The sequence below is a fragment of the Pangasianodon hypophthalmus genome, chromosome 11, assembly GCF_027358585.1.
Source record: "Pangasianodon hypophthalmus isolate fPanHyp1 chromosome 11, fPanHyp1.pri, whole genome shotgun sequence".
Taxonomy (NCBI): Eukaryota; Metazoa; Chordata; class Actinopteri; order Siluriformes; family Pangasiidae; genus Pangasianodon; species Pangasianodon hypophthalmus.
The window spans coordinates 23,454,567-23,474,735 of NC_069720.1; the positions used below are offsets into that span (position 1 = coordinate 23,454,567).

At 38.1% G+C, this 20,169-nt stretch overlaps 1 protein-coding gene across 2 annotated transcripts in view; it reads left to right on the plus strand.

Annotated features, from left to right (window-relative positions):
- Positions 1-784: 784 nt before the first annotated feature.
- The window catches only part of LOC113526144 (adhesion G-protein coupled receptor D2), a 62,151-nt gene continuing 42,766 nt past the window's right edge, over positions 785-20,169 (plus strand). Inside the window, exons 1-20 of one of the 2 annotated variants that reach the window (XM_026912961.3) lie at positions 785-1,020; positions 1,194-1,245; positions 1,330-1,357; positions 1,676-1,906; positions 2,271-2,903; positions 3,320-3,433; positions 5,478-5,560; positions 5,699-5,986; positions 6,096-6,207; positions 6,609-6,746; positions 8,088-8,193; positions 8,299-8,410; positions 9,459-9,514; positions 9,585-9,711; positions 11,120-11,223; positions 11,840-11,942; positions 12,324-12,477; positions 12,906-13,039; positions 13,432-13,547; positions 14,452-14,572. In XM_026912961.3, coding sequence (XP_026768762.3) covers positions 1,210-1,245; positions 1,330-1,357; positions 1,676-1,906; positions 2,271-2,903; positions 3,320-3,433; positions 5,478-5,560; positions 5,699-5,986; positions 6,096-6,207; positions 6,609-6,746; positions 8,088-8,193; positions 8,299-8,410; positions 9,459-9,514; positions 9,585-9,711; positions 11,120-11,223; positions 11,840-11,942; positions 12,324-12,477; positions 12,906-13,039; positions 13,432-13,547; positions 14,452-14,572 — 2,796 coding nt within the window. In that variant the 5' untranslated portion in view covers positions 785-1,020; positions 1,194-1,209. The remainder of the gene's footprint in view (positions 1,021-1,193; positions 1,246-1,329; positions 1,358-1,675; positions 1,907-2,270; positions 2,904-3,319; positions 3,434-5,477; positions 5,561-5,698; positions 5,987-6,095; positions 6,208-6,608; positions 6,747-8,087; positions 8,194-8,298; positions 8,411-9,458; positions 9,515-9,584; positions 9,712-11,119; positions 11,224-11,839; positions 11,943-12,323; positions 12,478-12,905; positions 13,040-13,431; positions 13,548-14,451; positions 14,573-20,169) is intronic. The other variant, XM_026912969.3, reaches the window with a different exon arrangement.

Below are 20,169 nucleotides of genomic sequence, written 5' to 3' on the forward strand. Positions count from 1 at the left end.
ATTCTATACAATTGTGTGCTTCCAACTTTGTGGTAACAGTTTGGGGAAAAAAACACATATGGGTGTGATGGTCAGGTGTCCACATACTTTTGGCCATATAGTGTAATGTATAATAAAGTAGCGATAACATCTTTGCCCTAGTGATAACACCTTAGTAAGTACTTCTGCTATGTATTTTGCATGTTTTAATAGACTGGTACCTTTATTTAAAAAATACTAACATACAAATAAATTCCTGAAATTCTTGTTGTTGTTCTTGTTGTTTTGTTGCTATTGTTGTTGTTGTTGCTGTTGTTGTTGTTGTTGCTGCTGCTGTTGTTCTTGTTGCTGCTGTTGTTGTTCTTGTTGTTGCTGTTGTTGTTGTTGCTGCTGCTGTTGTTGTTGTTGTTGTTGCTGTTGTTGTTGTTGTTGCTGCTGTTGTTGTTCTTGTTGTTGCTGTTGTTGTTGTTCTTGTTGTTGCTGTTGTTGTTGTTGTTGTTGCTGCTGCTGTTGTTGTTGTTGTTGTTGTTGTTGCTGTTGTTGTTGTTGTTGCTGCTGCTGTTGTTCTTGTTGTTGCTGCTGCTGCTGTTGTTGTTCTTGTTGTTGCTGTTGTTGTTGTTGTTGTTGCTGCTGCTGTTGTTGTTCTTGTTGTTGCTGTTGTTGTTGTTGTTGCTGCTGCTGTTGTTGTTCTTGTTGTTGCTGTTGTTGTTGTTGTTGCTGCTGCTGTTGTTGTTGTTGTTGTTGTTGTTGCTGCTGCTGTTGTTGTTGTTGTTTATGAGCTCATCTATGAGCCATTCAAATACGCAGCCTCACGCGCGGGATTGGCGCGCGCGCGCACGCCAGCTCTCCAGCTCGAGCTCGACAATGCGTTAATGTTGATGAGTTTCTTCTTCTCCTCTGCTTCATGCTGATGAGTTTCTTCTTCTCCTCTGCGGAGTTTCTTCTTCTGACGCGCTTTCCAAACTTCAGAGAAGAAGAACTTTAAGAACAGGACATTTCTCCCCCTTGTTTGCTTTTCCCACAGGGAAACTCTGCTGAAAGGTAGGACCCAGTTGTGCGTTTATCTGAAGCACACACTTATTTAGCAGCTGAGGGTTTGGGGTGTTTGGGAGTGAGCAGGCTAACGTTATGGGCTTTCTCATACTCAAGTTTTATTCAAACTCTGTAAATAACAGCTCGGTGTAATGTGTTTTGCTTTCCACATCTTTACACAGTGCCCTGTTTTACAGGATGCACTTACTGAAACTTCTCTGCTCTAATGTCATTGTAAGTACATTAGGCTTTTTAAGCTTTAGAGAAACATGTCAGTAGTTATTCAGGACTTTATCATATGCTGTTTGTGCTTTATAGGTCTTGATTCAGCACTGCATTGGAAAAGGTAATATTAAAATGTAAAGAGATTTGCCATTACCTTCACTTATCATTTAGAAATTCAATTTAACATTCACTTCCAAGCCTAATTGTTCCTCCTGCTGATTCTAGTCATGCACTTTGGCTTCTCATCACTCACTTTTCCTTAAAGTAACTGCATACGCACTCTTGTAGGTTTTCGAAACTATTCCAGCCACTTTTTCAACAAACGAATACTGTACTTGTGTTAAATTTCATAGCCAGGGTGTGTCAGTTATGAAAAAAAATGCAACATGATGCTGAAGTTGGAGCTGTTTTCACCACATTACATGGTCTCTTTTGACAGCTCTTGCCATTGATGTGGAAATCAAACGTTTATGGCCAAATGGGGAAGTTTATTATGAGTATCATCCAGCCAGGCTACACTGGCATGCAGTCAATCAGTTGTGTATTCAGCGGTCTGGATCCCTGGCGGTCATACGCAGTGCTGGAGAGAAACAAAACTTGACCAAATTTCTACAGTCCTTGAACATTTCAGAGTCTGTGTGGATTGCGAAAAGAGCTCCTGAAATAAAGGGTGATCTCCAAATACCACATTCCTTGATTTTTCTATATCACATGTACATATGAGACTGCATGTATTGTCACTATTGTTATTAAGCCTTAGGTGCAGGAAAAAAAAAACAACTATGCAAAATATATACATAAAAAACCCTGTAGTATGCTGGTTATAAGAACATTTTCTAATATAATTTTTTATATAAACCAAATATAGAGGATGTTTTAGCCTCTGCCTGTTCATCTAAGTAGTTTAATGAGTAAAATGAACATACAGTCTTAATATACTGTTGTATTCTTGGTCTTAATTGCTGAAATTATACATAAATAACATTACTGTTAATATTACTAACAGATATTCTCTGCCATATTTGTTCTCCAAGAGACCTTAATCCTGAAATTCCAGGACAGAAGTGAACTTCAATCCACTCGTTTGTTGCACAAGTTCTCAGACATGACTGCTGTGACTGTTTGTGCTCACCTTCAGTTCAATCCCACTTGCCATGGGCCTTCCGCTGTGTTTTCTTATTCCATACGCTCCTTCATTAAGGAGTTCCAGCTCCGAGCCAGAGTCTTGCCAAACGAACCCATTCAGCTTGCTCTGCTGGTGCACGGTAAACATGGCCCCTACCTATCGGTCTTCGCCAATGATGCCTCCTGGCACTCTGTGTGTGTGAGCTGGACTGGAAATGGTGGCAAGTGGGCAATTTCAGTGGATGGTCAGGAGGTTAGACGCGGTATTTCCCTCTACTCAACAGGCTACATCAGGGGCGGCGGCATTTTCATCATAGGCCAAGAACAAGACTCATTCGGCAGCTCCTTCAAAAGCGACGAGGCCTTCTGTGGCAGCATTACCCAGCTGCACATTTGGGATCAGGTGCTGGATGCCAGCAAAATCCAAACCATGGAAAAAGAGTGTTCAGTCATTCCTTCCGACCTGCTTTTCAGATGGGGCAGATCTGGCTTGGAAATGACACCTTCTCTACAGACTGACTGGGGCTACATCCAGTGTCAAGGTAAAGCACTGCTGAGTGAGATATTTTTTGGGCATTGTGCCCCATTTAAATTGGATTAAATGCTGGAGTGCTTGCTGTCTTTTCTAAGTCATTGTGCATAAATATTTCCACTGCTGCAGAGGTTCTCTGCTGCTCCCAAGTCATAATGAATACACAGACGCAGCCAAGTTGTAACTGGGAAACTCAGCCCTAAATGGATCGTAAATATATCATGCATGCTGTAATTTAGAATACCACCCTTCAAAGCAAACACTGTCTCTAATACATTCCCATCCCATGACAAACACACTCCAGGCTCTTACGTCTCAGTCTCGTAACTCATGATCTGTATATGTTTATATAACAGTAATCAACTGACCAACCGATTCAATCTTTTGGTTGCATTTAAGTTCACAGTATTACACCATTTCCTTTAGAGCATTCCCAGATGGCCAAGAATGAGAAGTGTGTATCATTTCACGCTGGCAGTGGAGAGTGGGCCTGGGACAACTGTGATACACAAAGAGGAGGTGTCTGTCAATTCGATAAAGGTAATAACTCTATGCACTGCCTAGACACATTTCACATAAACAGTGACCTTTTGTGTAATACATTATTTGTAGCTTATGTGTAATTACCATGGACAAGAATTTTGACATGTTCCTTTATACTGAGAAAAGAACAGAAAACCTTATAAAGCTTGAAAACTACTGAATTCCATCAATAAATGTTTAAAATTTGCATTTATATAAAGAGAAATTCAAACCAAGCATTACACACTAGTAACAAATAATATAATAATAATCCTATAGATTAATAATAATAATCTTTGGATTACACAGGAGTGAGAGGAAGTCATACTGAAGCAGTTCTCATATACAGTTGTATGCAAAAGTCTGGGAACCCCTGGCCAAATTAGATATTTTATTGATTTCTGAGGTTAGCTCTACTGCAAACTATTTTAAAAAAATCTGCAAATGTCAATGCACATTTACTTTATTAAAAAAAGTACTTATGGCATGTACAAAAGTTTGGACATCCTTCCAGATATAAAGTCTCAGAACTTAATTAACTTGTTAGGCCTTAATTGACTTATGAGTACTCTTTAGGCAGGTCAAGATTTGTCATTAGGAATAAAAATTCCAGAGCATAATAAATTCTCTGACTTTTCAGACCTTGTGCTAACAAGCAGCAATTATGGACTTCTCTAAGCAACTGACTGAGAATCTGAAAATTGATGCCTACGAAGGCAGGAGAATAGCAGTGGATAGCAGATCACTTCCACTTTCCACTTTCCACTGTCCAAAGTGTCATTACAAAATGGCAGTTAAGGGGACTTGTGGACGTCAAGGCAAGAAAACTTTTAGATATAACTGCCCATGCGTTGTCCAGAAAGGCAAAGCAAAACTCCCGTATGACACTAAGTACCTGCAGAAAGGTTTAGCTGAGACAGGAGTGGTGGTGCACTGTTCTAATCTGCAGCACTGCTTGCCCAAACATGATCTGCATGGAGGAGTCATCAGAAATGCGTCCTCATCACAAAAGAAGCATTTGAAAACATGCTGTGGACTGATGAAGTAAAAACGGAGCTCTTTGGCTACAATCACCAAAGATATGTTTGGAAAAAAGGAGAAGCATTTGATGAAAAGAACACTTTGCCACCTGTTAAGCCTAGGGACAGATCTATTATGGATTGTGTAACAGCCCGTGACACAGGAAACATTTCACAGGGAGATGTAAGAATGTATTCCCGTAAATATCAGCAAATTCTGGAAGCAGATGTGACACAGTCAGTCAACAAACGGAAGCTTGAGATAGAAAAGAGGTTGGCTCCTATAACAATGACCCAAAACATACCTCAAAATCCACCACAGATGGGGCAGAGCTTACTTAACAGTGAACTATGTTTCTGCTCCTGAGTGGTGCAACAGAAACGCATTTGCTCTATTATCCAAAGATCATGAGCTCAAATCACGCATGTGGAAGAGGGTGGAGAGTGCTTTCTTCTGAGTGTGTTACGCCACCCTGTGACGCAGCATTTGTCTGGCTTTACATATCTCTGAGGAGTCATGTGTTAGCCTTCACTGTATGATAGATTCCTCCCTCTGAAAGTGTAGTCTCAGCTCTGAAAGCATGAACAAACCTAATACAGATTTAGAGCTTAATTTACAAACACTCTTCATTAAAGAGATTATGGAATCATTCTACAAATATATTGTAGGTCTTATTAAGTGTTAATTTATTGCCCAACAACTACCTCCACGCTTCAGTTTTAAATAACCTTCAAGTGAACATGTTTTCTGTTTACAAGGCGGTGTGTAAAAATCTGAAATAGCCCTTAAATGATGTTTTGTTGAGGATTGTGGTGAAAGCAATGATTATACATAAAAAAACTTTTTAGTTGAAGTTATGCAGTTCACAGACATTGCTCAATGAACTTGCTAGTAAAAGATTTTGGTTGATTACATGTAGTCTGTACAAATGTAGTCTGTTAAAGTTAAATTCTCTATCCAAAGCTCTGTCATTTTGTGTTTAGGTTAGTGAGTAAATTGATTGCTTTTGTGATAATGATTATATTTCTTATTTTGCTCGTAGAGCTCTTGGATGACTTTGGCATGTCCAATTTTCCCAAGACCCCATTTTTTACACAAATCAGCAAAAATCTTCATGCCAAACCTGTGAGTATGAGAGCTTCCCCATCTGCTTTACACGGCAACTCTGGCATGGCTGTTTATACATTTTTTAAAGCTTTATCTTATCAGAGTTTACCTTATCATGTTTACTCTGAAGACCGTTAAATCTTTTTCTCTCCATAGGAGTTAGAAGACCATAATTCATCTTCATCCACAGAACATGAATTGAATTGGCTGAGTTCACTTGCTCAGTCTGTTGTGAAGGCTATTGAGACTGATCCGGACATCATCACACCGTCTGACATGCTGCACCTCACTCAAACCATTGAGCAGGCAGCAGCTTCTCAAGTTAATAAAACATCTCTCCCTTCTGGAGTCCTTAGGTCCATGGCTTCCAGCTACCTGATCCTAGCCAGTGGACTCATTGATCCGGTCTTGGCCAGGCAGTGGTTGGATATGAAGCCATTAGGTGTATGTTCCAAATTTCAGTGGTGTGAGAGAAATGCGTAATGCCAATATGTGCAAAATCACTTCTGTTCTATACATAAACACTACTTTTTGCTGTTTTTGCTTTCTACAGATTAACCTTAGACCATTTATGGTTGTCGAGCTTATTGAAAAAATACTTTGGGCTCTGGCTGATTCAATCTTCACAGACAAGAAAAGCTTTGCACTTTTAACCAAAAACATCGGTAAAGTACTATAAATGATTTTGCTGTCTTGACAAAGGGTAGAAATTCAATACTGAGAATTATAAGGTTCTATGAGCTATGAGCAAAATGAGCTAATGTTATGAATATGGTATGTACAAGCCACGGAATATAAATTACTTTATATTTTACATTGTAAGATTTGAGGGCTCAATAGCTCAATAATGGAATTATTGCATATAACTTTATAATTCTGAACTCTTCAACTGACTAATGTTCTTCACCTGTTTGTGATGTCTCATGTGATTTGCTATAATGGCTCAATGAGCACTTGGATGCCAAAGCTATAGAAGTCTTTTAAAGTTTGGAAATAGCTGCACAGGTTATGTATATATACAGTACATGGTAATTATTGGATTGCATGGGTGTCTTTGTTTGTGTAGATGTTCATATGGAGCCACGAACATTATCTCAAGTGAACTGCAAGAGTGTGTATAAACCCTCAAAACATGGTAATCAGTCCATCAACCAAGAGGATATCCTCATTTCAGAGACAGAGGTCCAGAGACTTTACTCCCTAGGTGAGAAATGTTGTGCTCAGTTATAGTACACATTTCACTTCAGACTAGCATCATTTAATATTTTTCACCGTAATAATTTGGGGTTGGAGGGTTCAGTGTTAGAATTCACATTCTCGGATTAGATTAAAGTTGAAATTTCTTAGTGTTCACACTTTGCTACACAAATCTAAGTGGAACTGAACTATTGGGTAAATGTACACCACATTATGTAGAAAACACAACACTACATAACAACACCAAACCTAATCACAGGCATGGTAGAATGTACAGTATGTGGCCAAAAGTTTGTGGACCCCTCATCGTAAGACTCATATGTGCTTGTTGAACATCCCATTCTAGATTTTGCTGTTATAATAACCTCCACTCTTCTTCTGGGAAGGTTGTCCACTAGATTTTGGAGTGTGGCTGTGGGGATTTGTGTTCATTCAGCTACAAGAGCATTAGTGAGATCAGGCGCTGATGTTGGTGAGGAGGTCTGGGGTTCAGTCGGTGTTCCAGTTCATCCCAAAGGTGTTCAGTGGGGTTGAGGTCAGGGCTCTGTGCAGGACACTCGAGTTCTTCCACTCCAACCTTCACACACCATGTCTTCATGGAGCTCGCTTTGTGCACAGGGGCATTGTCATGCTGGAACAGGTTTCAGCCTCTTAGTTCCAGTGAAGGGAAATCGTAATGCTACAGCTTTTGTAATTGTAATTGCAATTGTAATACTTTCTGGTAACAGTTTGGGGAAAAACCACATACTGTATGGATGTGATGGTCAGGTGTCCACATACTTTTGGCCATACGGTGTATTAGTGGAATGTAGCTTTGCTGTCTCCGGGCCTGAATGGCTCAGAGTCAGTACGAGAGCAATAAATGCTATGTTGGAATTACACAGCAGAGAATCGATTTGGGATCTGAAACTTGAACAATGATCCAAAACGTGAAACTTGTGACAGTGATCCAAAACACAGGATTCAGTCTGTAAGTCCTGATATCCAAAACAAGACATTTAGGTAAGACATTTCAAAAATACACATGCAAAGGATTGTTATAGTTCAAAAAAATTCCTCCAGACTGCCAAGCAAAACTGATTATCAGAAACTGTTTATTCAAAGTTGCTGCCACTAAAAGAGGTTCCACCACATCATGCTTTTTTTTACAGTTATTTTGATTATTGTGTTGAAATACAAAAAACAGATTCACTTTGTCTTGGGACGGTAGATGGGCACTCGGTTCAGGTTTATGAATTCCATTTAATGAAACATGGCCCTGAATATCTGCACTTAACTCTCAAAATGTAGTTAACAATAATGCTACTTGAATGTTGATGGCCACACTTGACAAAGTTGTCGTTTGCAGGTCACAAGAATGTGATGTTCATTCATACTTACTACAGCCACATGATGGAGGTGCTGTCCAGAGCTGAATTTAAAGCATTTACAGACAAGCACACAGAGAGTGGACAGTAGGAGGCTTTCATGTTGTCGAATATTAAAAAGCAGATTCATGTTATTTTTTTTGCAATCAAAGTATATTGTGTTAAAAACCTTTCTGCTATTGGTTTTTCCAGATCCGTTTTGGGTCACTTGGCTACAGCGGTCATATCAGCCACAGTGCGAGACGTGTTGAGGGAAGAGAATGTTCCAGTGTCTGTGCAGTATACTTTGTCTACTGTAAAAGTGGTATGGAATATCAGTGTTATTTTAACATCTCCAAAGAGAATATGTTCGTTTGTGCATGTGCCACTTTTCAGCCTCATGCTAGAACATGGGAACTTAGAATTTTAGCTTTATGTTAGGGCTACTAAGCTATTAAGTCTGGAAATCTGATGTACCTGAGACATATTTCTTTTTCAGTATATTATGTATATGATCATGTGTATACGAACAATCACAAAGCCAGAATCTTAATTATATGAGTAAACCAGAATCTGTACCATTCAGCATAACAAATCTGAAAAAAGCTCTACTTTTACAGGAACTTGTAAATCCAAGATCAGAAGGTCATTTCACAATAACAAATTTCCAGAAAGAATTTTTATGTTAAAATACTAATGAAAGAGATTGAGGGAACATTCCCCTCAGAGAATTCACTGAATAACCATTATAAGGCTTTAATGGAGCAAAAAAACGTGGTTAATGATGAGACATGATTAGGGATGCATCAAATCTTTATTTAGTTATTTAATTTTTTTTCATTTTTGACTAAATTCTGCAATCGGAGCTCAGAGTATCAGCCTGATCCTGAAGCTATACTCTTAATAACAGAGGCTACGTTCTGTTGTGCAAAACATCACAGGCATGACAGCAGTGAGTTTTAAGATAGTTTGTGTATTCTGCTCACATGCAAGACCTGTGCAACATACACAACACATTTACAGCATAAAATAAATGAGTAAATTGGATGAGAAAATATGTCAAATCTAGACCAATACCAATCCAATATTTCTGAGCAGTATTGGCCCTGCATCAGATAGGTTACATTCTTGGATATGACAATTATATTTGCCAAATTATACAGTACATCTGGAGTATACTGTAGATGTACCCTTGAGCCAAACAACTTTTAGTCATTAAATTCGGCAGAGGAATATTCCATAATAGAGATGAGTATTTATAGATTGGAATCTCGTCTGAAGATACAAAGCTATGTTAGTTAGTTAGTTGATTGTAACATGACATCACAGGTCACACGTTGTAGCATGACATCGCACATCTGTTTTCATTGTAGGTGGAGTCTTCCAAGCTGGTCACACCTTTGTGTATTTTCTGGAATGTCAGTGCAGTGTAAGTACATGACAAAAACTTACTAAAAGTAGTACCAACAAATGTGTAACTTTTATAAACTGTTTCTTAGAGCTCCCAATGTGAGTGATTGGTCAGACAAAGGCTGTAGCGTGTTGTACTCCGGGCCGAATAGCACGTCCTGCTTTTGCAACCACACCACCAACTTTGCTATCCTTATGAATTACCTGGAGGCAAGGGTATGTTATTGAAATTATATATTGTATTTTAAAGTTTTATAAAAATGAATTACATAGGTATAGGTATATATAGATATATTAAGATCCCTATACGCACATACTAGGAGGCCCTTAAACTTGTGCTGTATTGTTCAGTTAAACACATTATTCACCTCAATGTAAAAAAATGCTGTAACTTTTACACTAATTTCCTGGCAACTCAGTACTGTAAAATTTACAGTAAACAAACTATAAAACATTATAGTGAAGTACTATATGTGATATGTAATATCTTACATAGTTTATAATAAGGTATAATCCAATACATTTCCTTAATCCAGGATAGAACTGAGCTGAAGGGTCTTGCTCTAGGACTCAACCATGGCAGTTTGGCATTTCTGGGATGTGAACACACAACCTTCTGACCTGTGACTCAAAGCCTTAACTAATGAGCCACCACAACTAACACTATTAACATGCATTAATACAACCACTTCTACCTCTGAATTAACGCCACTTTAAAAGATTGCTTTGACTCAGTGGGAGTTAGTTGTACTAGTTCTGGCAGCTCAGTAGTTAGGGCTTGCAGGTCAGAAGGTTGTGTGTTCAAATCCCGGCATTGCTTAGGTGTATCCTGTGTCACTCAAATGAGCAAATGCACTGGATTATTCTGTATGTTATTTTATACAGTGCATGAAATTACAGTACATTACTGTAAATGTGTTTTACACTTATGTGTTTTACTGTAAATTTTCTGTACTTTACTGGAAACTCCGGTTGCCAGGAAGTTACTATAAAATCTACAGTAATTTTTTTTTACATTGTAACTGCTATTAATTATTCAGTAACGACAGTGAAACTCTTGTGAAAGAAGCATAGATACAATAGTAAATTTACGGGTCCTAGAAGTGTAAGGGGTTGATACATATTATTTTAGTTTATATAATTTCAACTAGATTATATATTTCAGACAAATTGGCATTCTCGACACTTTATTCAAACAAAATCACTGCATTTTGTTTATCTGTTTGAATACCTTCTAGCTCTGTCCAGCAGAGGTCTCTGTTAGCTTACAAAAGAAATGGGAATTTGGCAGAACTTGCAAATTATCATTAGGAATGCCAATTATAAATCTGTGTAATTTAACATGTTGATCAATAATAATTTCTGTTAAATCGTAAGGGACAGCTCTATCTCTTTTGCTTTTAGGCCAGCAAATCGTTTACCAAAACTGACCATCTTGTGTGAAAACCTGAAGAACTTTTAGGTTTTAAGATCTTTAATTAACATCCAGAACATGCAGCGGCAGAAAATATCTAGTTTTACTACTCAGGACTTGATCTAGACATCTGATGGATAGAGTGAGTAGGAGAGACAGAGAGAGAGAGAATCTGTGTGCTTTATTTGTCTTTCCTCTCTGTCTCGGCAGTGGAGTGAAGAGGAGGAGATGGTTCTGACCAAGCTGACATTTATAGGATCAGGAGCATCACTCTGTGCTCTCGTGGTGACCTTGATGCTGCTTACCGTGCTAGAGTAAGTGGTTTCCAAGGATACAATGCCACAGCAACAGTACCCCTGCAAATGTGTGTGTGTATGTGTGTGTGTCTGTCTGGCTGTCTGGCTGTTTTTGGAGGCCTTCTCTACATCCCCACAAGCCAGCAACTTCTTAATTTCACACAGAGGACAGACAGAATATAAAGCTTTAATTCAGGTTTGCGTAGACTGTCGACTTCCATTTGTCATCTGTATAGTGTTACTACTATAAGCCTCACGTCTTTGGCCTACATTTGTCAAGCATTTGTGGCCGTAAGTGATCTGAGCCGTATTCACTGATCAATAATAGTTGGTTTTTGAGGCAGGAGAAGTATTGAACTTTGCTAATCTGGTAATTAGTGTTCAGCACCTAATCTCACACACTGTGCTCAGACCTGAGGTTTTATGGTAACATTACACTGGAGTTAATTAAGCACAATGGCCACATGGGGAGAGGCTAATCAGAGCAGTATTGGGCAAGCTGATTTCAGAAAAAGATTTATGGCCTGCTTGTGCCTAATCAGTTCATATGCATCTAATCTGCTAAAATGAGTTTAAAAATGAAAATGATTAGCTAAATTGTGTAAAAGAAATGTGATTTCCTGCATTTGTGCAGTATTCCAAAATCAGAGAGGACATCCATCCACAAGAATCTTTTCATCTCTCTGACCTTTGCCCAAATAGTCCTTCTCTGCAGTGGCTCTGCTATTCATAATAAGGTATGTGTGATGTTAAAATAATAAATACAGTGACATGAGACCCACAAAATATTCATTTTTTTTATATTACTCATGCTAATGTGACACAATTAATATGTATAAAAAGGTGTAACTGTAATTAAATGTAATTATAAGGAAAACTATAAGCAAAATTATAACTACATAGAGTAATGTCTGAATTAATATTCAGTGCTTATTTTAAAAAAAAAAACTCTGTAAAGTAATCTCTTGTAAAATAAAAGCTACCATATAAAGTAACAGATAAGTGCCGTGTCTAGTGGCCCTGCTGCCATAATTGTCATGAAAGCTAAACTGGCATGTGACCGCTATGTGGTTGTTTTTCATTTTGACCTGACTTGCCCTGTGACCCTGTGCCGTTAGGTGGCCTGCACAATGGTGGCAGCTCTGCTCCATCTGTTCTTCATGGCAGCGTTTAGCTGGATGTTGGTGGAGGGGCTGCTGCTCTGGAGCAAGGTGGTGACCGTTAACCTGAGCGAGGATCGCCACATGAAATACTACTACCTGATTGGCTGGGGTAACAGAGCTGACGTCCTAATCAAATAGATACCTTTTATATGTTTTTAATTATTTTAATTAAAGGGCTACTGATCAGGTTAGTGAGGAGGCCAATACCTTTTAATGCTTTTGCATTTTTGCAGAAATTTGTTACTGGTGACTAGCAGAAAATGTGAGTGTGAAATATGAAATACGTAGCGACAGAAAAGCATGTGCAGCTGAGTAGTGTAAATATTAAGATTAGTTTCTTCTTCATGACCATATGTGTGACCTTCAGTGAAACAGTCATGGGATGTGGTATTGTACAGTGGGACAAAACATTAATCATTATTCAATGCACAAACTAATTGAAAAGAATAGTGTAAGCATTTTATGTGTAGTTGTACTAGAGTAAATGTACAGGTTAATATGCATGTGCTAATTATAGTAATGGCTTCATTCTACCAGGTCTGCCTGTCCTGATAGTCTCCATTACTCTGGCCTCGGCCTCAGGGAACTACGCAGCAGACGAGTACTGCTGGCTCAGTGTGCATAATGGCGTCATATGGGGGTTTGTTGGCCCAGTCATCTTTATCATTACGGTGTGAATGGGTATTTTCTCTCTATATTTACATTTACATTCATCAACCAGTTGTAATTGCTCTCGTGTTCCTTTTTGAACAGTTCCTCATTTTGGTAGTATATGAAATGATATTATATAGAGACAGTATAATACAGCGTACATATGGGACAAATATTCACATAATAGACTTGAGCTCTATTAGAACTCAAGATATTTATTTGTCATCTTGTAGAATTTTTTGTTTTGGTAAATGCATCTTACAGGTTTTCATTTTGGCCTACTGAAACCTACTATTTGGTAGACATATAATTCATTTGCATTATATTTTATTACATTTCACTCCTTGCAAGCCTCATTCATGCTTTCTTTATTATTTTGTGTAATGAAGAAAGTTTTTTTTTTATCCTGCAGGTAAACATCATGGTGCTGACACGTGTGATTATCATCACCATCTCCACAGCCAAGAGGAGATCTCTGATGATGGCAGACAGCGCTAGTCCCATCGAACAGGCGTCTGAACAGATAAGGTAAAGTTTCTTTCTCTTATCTCGGATCTGTTTCTTTCCCTTGCACTTTTTCATAATTTCTCTCATCTTCAGTCACCACATGGTGGCGCCATTTCTTAACTGATGATGGCAGATCAAGTCATGCTTGCCCAACAATCACGGTTATGACCTTATTGATTTTCCTTACAAAACTATCATCAAATCATTTAACTTCTTTAAGTTTTGAAAGCAATTAAAAGAATGTAAATTAGATTTGCAGGCTATTGAACATTTGACGTTTAAAGTTAACTCCTGAGCTGACTGAAACACTGCTCTGCTATTTGTGAGTTGAAATTTTTTCCAGCAGTCCGTCTTATTGGCTTATAAATATTCTGGCTTCCTCTTGATATTGTAAATAGCCATAATAATTAAGCTGCCACAGTCAACCAGAGGTTTTCTGGCATGAAGGTGAAAGTGCAGAATGTGAAGTGACACATTAAGGCCTCCTGTGTAAGCAGTTTAACTGTGAATCTCAGTAGGTCTGTGTGAGCGAATATCAATGCAGGCGTTGAAAGTTGGTGGCCAAACGCACCATCGGCAAGGGAAAATCAAACACCAGCTCCCTTCATCCGCCGAGGCCGACTTTCCTCACAGCTGGTTCATTTTAGCAGTCACTTGAACTGGATGGTAATTTTATACTAAACAGAATTAAAAGTGATTTAGTGTGGAAATTGTCACAATGTGAGACTAAGCAGTAGCGCTTGTCAGGTTTGGAATGACCACGAGAGTTGCCAAGCTGCCCCGTAAGGGTGGAGAATGGCGGGACCTGGCAGGATGATTAAGAAAAATCTGTTTGTGAGAAATTTTATTCTGTGTGTGTGCATGTGTGTGTGTGTGAGATATAGCCTGCATGCACTGATGGTAAGAGATCTGCTGTGTTTCACAGGGCGGCGGTAAAAGCGGTGCTGGTTTTGCTGCCAATTTTAGGCCTGACCTGGCTGTGTGGAGTTCTCGTGCCTTTCTCCATCATCATAGCCTACATCTTCATCCTCCTCAACTCACTGCAGGTACATCTCACCCACCTCCTCTCTCTCTCTCTCTCTCTCTCTCTCTCTCTCTCTCCAGCTCTGTCTCTGCCTTTCTCAATGGACTGCAGTTGGTCAGAAATATTAAAACTCTGTGAACCTTTCCAAAGTGAGGGTAGGAGTTCAGCTTGGAGCTTGGAGAATCACATAAACACTTCAGTAGTTATGTAGTTCATTTTTTAAGTTAATGGAATATCATTTATTTTATTTTTCTTCCCAACTGCAGTATATGAAATAATATGAAGGAAATAGACAGGGAAGATATTTACTGATTTATTAGTTCAGTTCCACTACTCTGCATAACTTCACACTAATTATAGCATGCCATTGCACAGAAAAAAACACTAGCGCTTCGAATGAGAATAATTTTAGTCTCCTCAGTCTATCCAATTGTCAGATTTTTCTCCACTTAAGTCTAGAATGAAATTGTAATGAATTCCTATGCCAAAACGTACTTTAACACAGAAATATACATGATGCAAAGACAGTAAATAAAATGAACTAAAATGTAATTATCCTTATAAGTCTTCTGTTAGGACTTTTCTCTTTTCTTCACTGCGCACAAAACTGAATATAATTTTACACTCTTAACAGAATTTTAAATATTTTAAATGTTTTTGTCTTAGATGTGAACATATGATTAGCAATATATCCACAGCTAAATGAATCTATTTACATTTGTACCTGTGATATCTTCACAGAAGCTCCTAATGCAAACTATGAAAAAGTACAGCTCTTTTCGGCGCACGCGGTTTGATTACTGTGTTGGTAATTTGTGTTGCTTAATCAGTTGCATCTATAATAGAGCTGTATATTTAACAGGAAAATCAATAGAGATTTAGCCTGAGTCAGATCATTAAACACCACGCTATAAATAGTACTGTTTCTCTCACATCTAATTAAGAAAATATTTTACCACAGCAGTAATTAACATAGACGTTCACTGAAATTAAATTGTGCTCTTGTAAAACTGAATGAACAAAAAGTAGGTTTGGGTTTATTTATTCAAGTCACAGAAAAGTAAGCTTATACGTGTTTAGAACAGAATGGTGTGTGTGGGTAATAGTTTCACTGTTCACAGCGATCTCTCATATGACTTCAAATGGACGGTGTTATTTGAGAGACTATACACACCATAAAGTCACGATTATATTAAATATTAGATTTATTAGACTGTTGCGAGTTGTGAGGTGAGCTACACTAAGGGTTGTGTTATTCTTTGTTAAGACTATTACCGGTTGTATGACAGTTGTCATTGTTTTCTGTGCAGTTAATGGTGCTTTTATCTCGCGGCCGTTCACTTTTAGAGTAGCCTTGAATCCTCAGCTGTAACATCTGGATCTGTCGAGCAGCACCCCTTCCTTCTTAAAACATTACTCACATAGCAAGCTGTTTTGTCATCGCTCAAATGCAAATGACATTATATAAGAAATGACAAAGTATGTCATCCAGAGCTCTTTTTTTTTTCCTTCTTGACATAGCCACTGCTTTGCTGTCTTCCAGTTTGTCCATTTGTATGTACAAATTGGTTGGCGCCAATCAAGTCGTTCGCTCATGTTTTAAAGAAATTGTAAAGAATCTTTATGCTGTAAAATTGTTACAGCTTGCTATTAGTGCAAGCGGTTTCATATGCAAGGACAGTAACCTCAGAATCACTGCAGTGCTCTGGGCACTTTTCTTTTGCTTTAGGAAAGACGCAAAAATAACTCCCGTATATTAATTTCCCAGTTTCATTCATGCATTTTTCCAAAGAAATTAATTCTTTTCTTGATGATATCTCAGTCATGCTGGCTGTTTAATCCTATACAGATAGGATAGTGAGTATAAATGATATTTCAATACATATAATTCTATCTTTCTAATGATGAATGAATACAAAGACATTAACCCATAAAAATATGAAGTTGTACAGTATATACATTTAAATGCGTTCAAAAGATGTTGGAATGAACCTCAAAATGATCAGACTCACAAGAAAAAGAAGTTCAATCTTCATGTGAAGGATATTTAAGGACATTTGTGCTTCTGGGTGAAGTGTGTATTCATTTCTAGGCTTGAGATTTTCATGTGAAATGATCAGGAAATAGTAGACATCTTAAATCTAGATGCAAAACCTAGTATGTGTGTTTATGAAACGCCTTCCTCCATGTTTCATTGTATTTTCAATAGGCAGCAAAAACAACATAAAACTTAAGCTTGAGAGTTTTACTGTTAAATCAATAAAGCAGATAATGTTGACAAGCCCTTTTCATTGCTCACTCTTACTCTTACTGTTCCGCTCATCCTTTTCTACTGCTTACAAAATCTTTCATCGTTTTGTTTTTTTAATTATTATTCTGCCAAATATTCACGTACATAACACCACTGTGAGGAATTTCTTGTGTGAAGTTGTGCTTGTGTGTGTGTGTGTGTGTGTATGAGCGACATGAATGGAAATGTTTGGAAACTTTGTGTAATTTTACTACCTATAGATTTATATATGCTGCTAATATTATTAGATTTGAGACTGAGGAAGTTCAGGATATCTGAAAAAAAAAAAAACGCACAAAAACAGGCTAATGATTTTGGTTCTATTTATGAAGCTATGGAGCCGTGCCTCATGCCCTCCTTTATCACTCCGCAAGTGGAAGGTTGAGAGAGGAGGAAGCGCTTGATTTGTCCATAAATCACTTGAGTCTCCGTCATCCAATCTCGGCGCAATGTCATTCAAAAGCTCACCACTATCTATTACTGGCATATAATAGGCCCCCGCCATGCATTGTCTGTTGCATTATTAGCCCATAACTCCACCCTATCAATAACTTTGAGGATAAAGGGAGCAGAGGAGAGGGCCGGGGTCACAAACTCAAGTCAACTTTTTTGGGCATGTGAAGCGTAGCGCATGATGTTGTTTGGTGTTGATTTATTGAAGCTTGTTAATAGGTGGGTAGTGTGAATTTTTGTGCTGTGACTGATGCGTTTTATCACTTAGTCATGCTCCTTTGTGGGAGGAAAATGTCAGTATTCGTATTTCGTTCCGCCGAAATTTTAACTGTAATTCTTTTGCAACTGCTCAGGTTTTTAATCAGAGGTCATAGATTATTTTTATTTTTTAAATACATATGTGCAGTTTTATATATAAAATATCTTTTAAAGTGTATTTGTATTTTTTCCACAGACATTTGTTAAATTGGGTTTCTGTTAAAATCATTTTAATATATTTTTTATATAATACAACAATCTTGGAATGGAATTTACAGACAATTATATATCATTAAAAGTGTGTATGTGTGTGTGTGTGTGTGTGTGTGTGTGTGAGAGAGAGAGAGAGAGAGAGATAGTTTACCCAGAGTATTGTCTTTTTATCTGCTGTACAGAGACGACATTACTCAGAGAATTCCTTCATTTCATGTTTTTTTTATGTTTTGTTATGGACAATATTATTTATTTGTTTCAATCCCTGGTGTTCTCAGTACCTCTTCATTTTTTTTTCTTTAATAATAATCTAAATAAATAATAAAGGAGACATTTTGGAATAGTTATACAAAGAATATAATAGGTTTGGAGAAAGGCAATTTATTGAGCTTTTGGAATTGGACACATTATTGGCACTGTGTAAAATATTAGATAATAGATAATATTCATTATCTTATATAATGCTTAAAAAAAGATTTTTTTTTTATATGCTGGTGGTAATTACACTCCACATAAATTACATTCCAAGTCTAGTTTAAAATTTATTTTGCGACAGATTTGATCATTTCTCTCTCTCTCTCTCTCTTTTTAATTTGAAAATGTTAAGGGGGTGAACAGGTCCTATTTATGCTTTTTTATGTTCTTAATATTAACATTATATGGTGGATGAACTGGAACAAAATATAATATAATCTGAATATTTGAACAGACACAGTCTTCATTTATTTTTTTTTTCTTAATGGTACGGTAAATCATGCACTGTTTATTAGATGTAGTGTGTGTGTGTGTGTGTGTGTATGTGGTCTTTGTTCCATCCCCAAACTTTTAAATTATTATACTTTTGTGCATTAAATGATAAAAAACACTGAAGAAACGCGTGACACTGAGGCATAAAGCCAGCCTGATACCAAAAGAGAAAGTTTCATTTTATTGCAGGAATTTAAGAAAAGATGATCGTTGTGAATAACACTCTTCCTGTCAAGAATGAAGGGAATTTCACCTCGATCATGTACCACTAAAAAGCTTGTCGTACTTGGCACCCACCCACATTTATTTGCTTTAGAATTACCTGCCAGCTCCATTTAGTAATAATGTGTGTGTCATATGAAAGCAAACCATGCTGCTAGCCTGGCAGGAGACTGGGGATCTCATGACCCACTGGGCCTGACCTCATGACCTCCCTAAGAGCCGCCCCCCCAGTGCAAGATGCACACACACACACACACACACACACACACACACACACACACACACAATTACCATTCCCCCCTCTTTTCTCCAGTTTCAGACACCCCTCTGACACCCAAATTGTCCGTGTCAAAACAATACCTGTTTTATATAGAAGGTGAACATTTTACCATCTCAAACTGTCATGAGGTTTTTAGGACGGAGGAGCAGTTAAAAAGTGGTGGGGGTTCAACGCATAGATCTTTTAACTCAGTGTTAATTGAACTGCTGTGGACTGTTTGGTCAGCTTTGATGTATGCTTTGCAGACAATTAACAAGAACTGGGTCGGAGTAGTAGTGCAGAAAAAGCTCTCTCTCTCTCTCTCTGTCTCTCTCTGTCTCTGTCTCTCTCTCTCTCTCTCTGTCTCTTTTTTTTTTTTTTTAAAGAAGAACACTGATCCCAGCTTGCATCTGAGAAATTTGCTTTCTGTATGGAAATGATCTCAGAAATAAACACAAGCGCTATATGTATTTATTATTCGTGTGCCTATTTGTTATAAATCTTTCTGCACAGAACTTGAACTGTAGAGCACTGTAGCTGTTGAATGAAAAGACTGAAACTCACATTCAGCAAATTTGTAGAACCACAGATCTCCTGCAATGCAAACGACACAGTCAACAGCAAATCAATCGCATGTCTGCTGTTTGAGCTTGATTTATTACCAAAGGGGAATCCTATGCGTATTTTATCTGCGGGAGTAATGTGTACACAAGAGAACTGAACTGAGAGAAAAGAGAAAGAGCAGCAGTTCAGCGTTCAGTCTCATTGGCCTCTTGCCCTTCCTGGGCTGTCAGACCGGGCCAAGAGTTGGACGCAGAAATGGCCGCGCCCCTCCCATGTCATTTCCTCCAGGACTAGCCGTTCTGCTCGGCCCCTAACGAGTGTTTACCAGGACACGCTGATTCTTATTAATCTGGTTCTTGTCGACCGCACGGTTCCAGGAGGGAGAAAAAGCAAAGGAGGCCCATGGTTTGTGTTAAGTGTTTGGCACCCTAGGTGGGGAAAAAATGCAGAAAGCCTGTCAGATCCTGTGTGACCCGTCTCAAGCCATGAATCTTTACACTGTGCAGACGCAGTCCTCTGCTTTGTTATTCTTAGTAATTATCCTCATTAAATGAAAGCATGTGCCAATCACAGAGCTTTGAATTGTACCCAGTATGTGGTTGAAACTCACCCT